Source organism: Cucurbita moschata, unplaced genomic scaffold (assembly GCF_002738365.1).
Source record: "Cucurbita moschata cultivar Rifu unplaced genomic scaffold, Cmos_1.0 Cmo_Scf00014, whole genome shotgun sequence".
Lineage (NCBI taxonomy): Eukaryota > Viridiplantae > Streptophyta > Magnoliopsida > Cucurbitales > Cucurbitaceae > Cucurbita > Cucurbita moschata.
In genome coordinates, this window is record NW_019268530.1 from 4012780 (window position 1) to 4020576 (window position 7797).

Below are 7797 nucleotides of genomic sequence, written 5' to 3' on the forward strand. Positions count from 1 at the left end.
TTCAATAAAACTTTAAAAAAAATCTAAAAAATACACCATAATTAGTTTAGGAGGAAAATTGTTGGAATTTTCTCTTGAGTATCCTTAAATTTTTAATAATATTTAAAAAACACTCTTAAATTTTAAAAAGTTAAATTAATTCTAACGTGTTTGGAAAGTTTAAAAATACCTATGCAATTAGTACTATGCTTAAAAAATACAATGAAACTATAAGAATAGCATTGACCACTCTTACTTTTATAACAAAATAATTCTGATCGACACCTCATAGATTATTTTCAAAATTTCTAACATTTTTAATTTATTTTTAAAGTATATGAGTTTTGAATTTTTTAAAAAGTTGTGTTTATTAAGTTTTTAAAATAAGGTATTAATGAAAATTTTTAAATATTTTTTAAAATTAAAGGATGTATTTCAAGTTTTTTTTTTTTTTTTACCATCCAAAATTAAATATTTTTGAAATTTTTAAATGTTTAAAAATATTTTAAAGGTATTTTAATTTTTATTAATTTAGATTTTTAGACATCTTTGCAAGGATCATCCAGTAATTTCTCTGGTTCAGCTTTTTTTTTTTTTTTTTTAATTATAATTAAAGTATTCTTAAATGCTTAAATGCTTAAATTGAGAGAGAAAATGCCTTGAAAAGAAAAAGAAAAAAACCGAACCGGGTTCGGTTCCATGGCTTCAAATGGTTTCTGTACTCCTAGTTGTTTTTTTTTTTTTTTTTTAATTATAATTAAAGTATTCTTAAATGCTTAAATGCTTAAATTGAGAGAGAAAATGCCTTGAAAAGAAAAAGAAAAAAACCGAACCGGGTTCGGTTCCATGGCTTCAAATGGTTTCTGTACTCCTAGTTGTTTTTTTTTTTTTTTTTTAATTATAATTAAAGTATTCTTAAATGCTTAAATGCTTAAATTGAGAGAGAAAATGCCTTGAAAAGAAAAAGAAAAAAACCGAACCGGGTTCGGTTCCATGGCTTCAAATGGTTTCTGTACTCCTAGTTGTTTTTTTTTTTTTTTTTTAATTATAATTAAAGTATTCTTAAATGCTTAAATGCTTAAATTGAGAGAGAAAATGCCTTGAAAAGAAAAAGAAAAAAACCGAACCGGGTTCGGTTCCATGGCTTCAAATGGTTTCTGTACTCCTAGTTGTTTTTTTTTTTTTTTTTTTTTTTTTTTTTTTTTTTTTTTTTTTTTTTTTTTTAAAGGACAATAATTTAAAGTGGGCAATAAATTTAATATTTACAAGTCAATCAACCAGTTCTTACAACAAGAGGCTAATTGGAAGAACGACCGAAGGCAGCCCTAAAGTTTCCTCTTCCCACGTCTCCCTGTGTCCATATCCATAAGCTTCAACGACGACGTAGGCAATGAAACTGATACCCCAATGGATTCTGGGATATCAAGATTAACCCCAAGCGACGGGCCACCTATTGCACGCTTCATATCGACCTCCTTAAGTTGCTGAATTTCACGCCGTACTTTTTCAATCTGTATACACAAAGGGGTATCATTCATACAAAGCAATAATTAGAAGGTGCATATCATTGAAGATATATCCGTTCAAACGCACAGACAATTCATCAATCGATTAGAGCGACATGAATGGCTTACTAAATCGATGTGATGAATGGATGAATGAGCATCAACGAGTCTCTTTTGCAGATCATCTGCCTTTTTAGATTGATATTCTGCGTTCTCCATCTCATTTCCCTTTTCACCCAATTCTTGGTATAAAGCTATAAATATATGAAGAAAAAAAGGTAAATTTGTATGTGTATTAATGTAATAGAATGTTCATGCAGAAAAATGCAGAAAAATGCAGAAAAAATGTTCATAGTAACTAGGAAGGATATATTGATATGCATACTTGTTAGAACTGATAGCACCCAGATCTGAGTTGGGATGTCATAAAGCTTCTTTGCCAATGTTAAAGATGATCTCAATATCTCTCTGGCTTGCACAGTGTCATGTAGAGCAAGTGCCAAGCTCCCGAGAATCGTCAAATATTGTGCAACGAGTTGAAGATTCCCCAAATGATTGTGGGTCAATTGTAATCCTTTCGCCAATCGATTTCTGTGGAAGAAGGGAGAAAAAAACGCCATTAGCTAACGACGAGCATGCTTCTTTCCCAACATGAACGACATAATATTTAGCTACCCATTGTGGAATATGGTAGGTGAGGCTGGTTTTATTTCTAAGATGGTGACATATAGTTTTTGTATGCCTACTTTGAGCCTAAGAAAAATATTGAGTTATTTTGATCAGGTTTACTAGCCATTGTTGGGAAACAAAGCTCGACTTCAAAAGATACGTTTTAGTCCTTAAGGTTTGAAAAGGGGTCATAAGGCGGTCCTAGGTCCCAAATTAACTATAATGATCTATTTGAGTCATGAACCATAACCCTCAAGGACAATATCTACTAGCGGTGGACTTGTACTGTTACAGTGTACCTTTTGCAACCCAAGGATCTCATCAAAGCGTACTTTTCGAAACCCAAGGACCAAATAAACATAAGCCCGAAAACATATTTTGCCCCAAATTATAGTACCATGTACCTAAGTAATGTTTTGCCACAACCATCTTAACTTTAACTAGAACCTAATCCATTGATAAGATATGAGTATGACAACAATTTACAACAGAAGAGACAATAGGTAAGAAAATATACAAGAAATGGTTAAAGAAGGAAGAACTTTAACAAATCATTGATATTAATTAAATAAATGTGAAGACAGGGTGATTTTTTAAGACTATGATTAAAAACTTTGTTGTATTCTCCTATCTAATGAAAGAAAGTACCTTGCTTCTTGTAAATCATGTTGCTTCATCAGTAAGAGGCCATAAGCAAAAAGAACACTGGTTTTCTCTCGAACACCGACAAAAGAATCCATCATTCTGTAAACTGGTCCAATCAAGTCGAGCGCCTGTAATGCTACTTACCATCAATAAATAGATACATAAGAGTTTTTTTCTCTAAAGAAATGAAAACTTAATTATATTAACAATAATTGTTGTGATGGTGTAGTGTAGCCTGACCAAAGGAAAGGATTCTCAAAAGAATCTATTCTACAGCCTTAAACATCTTCCTTTTCCATGAATAAAAGCAGAGCCATACTGGCCGAAAATCGTCAATTTATTTTCCTTGAAATTTCTTTCAGTCTCGATTTCCGAGGATCGATGAGAACCATCCCAATAATTGAACACATATCCATTAGGCAGTGAAACCATCCAATAGAGATATGAACAAGTGATTTTAAAGGGAGAACTTTCGCACCATATGGCATACCAAAAAAGATATGTTTGCCATTACCAAGCTTGGAAAAAGCTAGATCTTCAACAAGTATCCAATGTTTTGATATGCAAATTTGACCACACGTATGCTCGGAAGGGAAAAGAGGTAATTTGCTGTATGTAGTCGGTTAGTGGGGGCGTTTGATCATGTGTGTACAGTATGCCAAGGTCGACTGCCATTTTCTACGTAAGAAAATACAGCAAGGTTTGATATCCACATGATACATGAAGAATGGAGAACAATTAGGAGATATCTTCACGAAAGCATTAAATATAGCACGGTCATGATTAGCATATATGCTTTAACTTGAGGTGGAGCGTTATCGTGCTTATATTAGTAAAGTTGTATTATTGTAAATATCTTAGGCATGTTGTTTTTTACCGTCTTTTTACTTTTCTATACTTATGTTGCCTTTATTCACTTAAATATATATATCTCCTTAAATATTATAGGCATGTTTTTCATGTAGTTTTCTTTTTTTAGCAGCATCTTCTTATTGTAGTTCTTTTTGTTACCCTTTAAGCACTCTTCTTTCGTGTACTTCATCTCTTTAGCAGTTCCCACAAAAACAAACAAACAAACGAACGAACAAACGTAGACGCATGTATATTTCATTGCGTATATAAACGCTGTAATAAGAAAAGGTGTTACCTGCGTAGATGATTCAGCATCGCCAATGCAGATATAAGAGACAGCTGCATAAACTCGGCACATTGCTTGAATTGATTTGCTCTCTGATAGCTGTATGATCATGCAAGAGACTTAACAAAATTTGACACTAACAACAAACCATAAACTTCTTGAGCAGTATCAGGATTGTGGAAACTAAAATTGCGAGAACGTACGAATACCTTTGCGGCTTCAATATAATGGAAGGTTGCTTCATGGTAACAACCGACGTAATGAGAATACTGGCCTCTAAGCATCTCAATCATACTCTCACATGCCTGTAAAATTGTAGGGAAGCGCACGAACCAATTCTTCATCTGTACCAAGGCCTACGCAATACAATACAGGTATTTAGATGAATCAGGCAACAATCAACTGAAAAGGAGGCAAACATCGGATTTTCGAAACACACAAATAACATACTGATGGCATTAAAACAAAGCCTGGAAGTTTCTGCTGGAGAAAATCAGCAGTATTAAGGCCGCTGTTTTCCAGTCCAGACTCAAATCTTGAATAGAATAGCCAGCAAACTGTTGAGAAAGATAACAGCAAGAAGAAGCCTTGGGACGAACCCAACTGAAATGATCTAACTAAGGGAAACGCTTGTCGTGGAAGATCTTTAGATTTCTTTCAAACCATGGTTTAGAGAGATGAGACTTGACAATAACGACCAAGCGTTCTTGAGCAATTTTTATGAGCTGGTGAATGTAAATTTTGCACAAAGTTGTCATGGGCACATTACGCTGGCCATGAGAGCTAAACAAAGCCCAGGAACCAATTTTTATGAGCTGGTGAATGTATTTCTTTATTTTGGTTAAACATTTGTATCAACAAAAGAAAAGGTTATTCCTATATACCCTAGTTATCAAATTCTGAAGCTAACAAAACAAACTCCAACAAAACCACAAACAAAATACAGCTAAAGAACATCAGCATACATCATTTGGAGATGCTTCTTGCAACACAAGTGAAAAGTGTATGCTGGGCTTTATGGAAGAGTGATATAAGACCACAAGCAAAAGCAAAGACTTAACTCAACACGTGCACAAATGGATAGTGAGACAGAGCTGACACGGAACACAATTGAAAAGAAGTGCAAGAATGGATGAATAAAATTTACTAGTCCTTGCCTCTTGTGCCTCAACAAATTCAGAACGCGTCAGCTCGATGGCTACTTTGTTTTCAAGAAGCTGCATAAGAAGCATTAAATAAACGCCAGCCATCCATATGGCAGAGTGTTGCAAACTGACTTCTGCTAGACACACAGTTTCAGAGTTAATTATATATATATATATATATATATATATATATATATTATTTTCTTTTTACCATATGAAACTGTGCATGGTAAATAACCAAAAGCAGTAAAAGATGAAAATATGGAATTATGTGGTGGTTGAGAAATATATTATAACATTTTGCTTGGACAAGATATTTTGCAAAGATACTTCGATAATCAACTTGGACATCACGTAATCGTGCAAATATTGTTCTCTCAGCCCTCAGGTAGCACTGAAACAAGCTTAAATTGGTAATAAAAAAAATTTAACCCTGACAGGTTGTCAGTAAAATAATTAACAGACCAATCAAATTTTAATGAGATAAATACAAGCCTAACTTATTTGCAATGACTAAACTTTGAGATTAGTTTCAATTACACTCGTATCATTTAAAAACCCCTAAACTTTGAAAATTTTCATTTTACACTAACTTTGAAATAGGAATAAAAATGATGTACATGATGTTGCTTACAGCCACATAGAAGATTAAAATTATTATTACCATTTATTTCAACTCAAAAGAATCATTAAAATCATTTATGTAACCCATTTGTACATGTGAGCTCAAGTCAATTCATGTGTGCATTCTAATTTTTACATATTCATCGTCGCATCAATTTCCTTATTTTAACGAAAAACTTAAGTTCAAAGGTAAAAATGAAAATTTTCGAAGTCTAAGAGTATAATTAAAACGTATCGCATAGTTCAAAACACCAAGAAGCAGAAGTATGGACAATATTCCAACTTCCAAGTCTTACCTCTCATACCATCAGTTATCCCAAGCTTCACCAACTCCTCTGCAAGAAACATATCATTTCTTCAATGTCAAAATCAGTTTAAACTAAATTTCTACAAGCATAATAGAGTTACTGAAGAACTCAATCTGAAAAAAGAAAACAACAAAAAAACAAAGAGTATAAGTCTAATCATTGTACACCCAAAACTGAAATGTCGGAAACATTAGGTATCAAGCTAATTGAGGGGCCGCCTCAGTTCATTCTCTTGGTTTTTCGTAAGTCAGTTGAAAAGATTTAAAAGATTACAAAAATAAAAAAGACGGTTTCTTAATTTAATAATTAGGAGGCTACACTAACTTTGAAAATAATTTAACACAGGGTAAGACGAGAATTCTGCCACTTTGTGATAGCTTGGAAGCTTAACAAAAAGCTCTCCCATTAGAGTTAATCAAACGACAAATTTATATTCAGTAGTAGTTAAAGCATGAACATTAAAAAATATTTACCTTGGATAGTAAGCATTCCAGATTGAATTCGTTTTGCACACTCCTTGAAAAGTCCTTTAGGCCGGCTAAAGATAACAACCATAAGGTCCACAAGTGCATAAACAGCACTTTTTGGTAGCCACTCCCCGTCAATAGGGTATGGTGCCAACTCAAGCTTGTCTCTCGACTTTCTTCTCATGTTTCCGAACTGCCCAGGTTCTAAAGATTCTTTGCTTACGGAAGTTGGTTCAGTCATACTTCTAAGCTGACTCTGAAGCTGAGCATGTTTTTCAGTGAGAGCCAGCCTATCTTTATAATGTAGATCAGACCTGGATAGACTCTGATTTAAAGCATTCATTTCTTTAGTCAGATCCTCTATGTACTGTGTTTGTTGCAAATCAGCCTTCATAGCAGCGTCTAATTTATCTAGATGTTGAGCAGCATTCTTGTAGTCACAGATCCGAAGTCGATAAAAAATGTGCAGCAGCTCATTGTAAAATAATAAGCCAACGGACTGTTGTCTCTTTATTGCAGTAGTAAGGCATGACAAGCAGTGAATAAAGAATAAGTAAATATGTAAAAAAATAATTATATTTAGAACAAAAAATATACTTTTGAAGATAGATAAGCCTTTTCATGTTCAGATGTTATGTTGCTGACGTACGGTTAAGGAGAATATAGAAAAAAGGGAAGAAATCCACTTACTTTCTCGGGTTCAATAGATTCCCAGACCTCATCGCACTTGTTAACAGCTTGTTCAACAGAATTATCATCGTACCATTGCATAAGGTGCACATGAAGGATCGAAGTTGCAAAAAACATCTTTCACACATGACAACAAGGTAACTAGTTAGATGTGTAAAGCAAGACAATAAAGCCCCATTTGATAACCATTTGACTTTTAGTTTTTTGGTTTTTGACAATTAAGTTTACAAACGCTACTTTCACCTATGAGCTTCTTTGTTTTCCTGTCTACTTTTTACCGAGTTTTTAAAAACCAAGCCAAGCTTTGAAAACTAAAAAAACATATATAGCTTTTAAAAACTTGTTTTTGTTTTTAAAGTTTAGCTAGGAATTCAAATGTGTTAGCAAGAATTGTGAGAAACATACTATAGAAATCGAGAGAAAGTAGGCATAGTTTTTAAAACTAAAAACTAAAACCAGAATGGTTATCAAACCGGGCCTAAATTTTCTTCAATAAATTTCACTAGTGAATGGAGGTAAAGATAATTCAAGGAAATTTATTCAAGAGATCCAACCAAACAGGACTATCCTAGATTAAAAAAAAAAAAAAAAAAAAAAAAAAAAAAAAAAAAAAAAAAAAAAAAAAAA

General features: G+C 33.1%; 1 protein-coding gene across 1 annotated transcript in view; it reads right to left on the minus strand.

Moving 5' to 3' along the window:
- Positions 1-1215: 1215 nt before the first annotated feature.
- LOC111452599 (sister chromatid cohesion protein SCC4) overlaps positions 1216-7797 on the minus strand; it is a 9604-nt gene continuing 3022 nt past the window's right edge. The window contains exons 5-14 of the mRNA XM_023093400.1: positions 7171-7287; positions 6487-6988; positions 6002-6040; positions 5094-5215; positions 4146-4292; positions 3946-4035; positions 2802-2926; positions 1870-2075; positions 1614-1738; positions 1216-1490 (exon numbers count right to left, since the gene is read on the minus strand). Of these exons, the coding sequence (XP_022949168.1) occupies positions 1305-1490; positions 1614-1738; positions 1870-2075; positions 2802-2926; positions 3946-4035; positions 4146-4292; positions 5094-5215; positions 6002-6040; positions 6487-6988; positions 7171-7287 (1659 nt within the window). The 3' untranslated portion in view covers positions 1216-1304. The remainder of the gene's footprint in view (positions 1491-1613; positions 1739-1869; positions 2076-2801; positions 2927-3945; positions 4036-4145; positions 4293-5093; positions 5216-6001; positions 6041-6486; positions 6989-7170; positions 7288-7797) is intronic.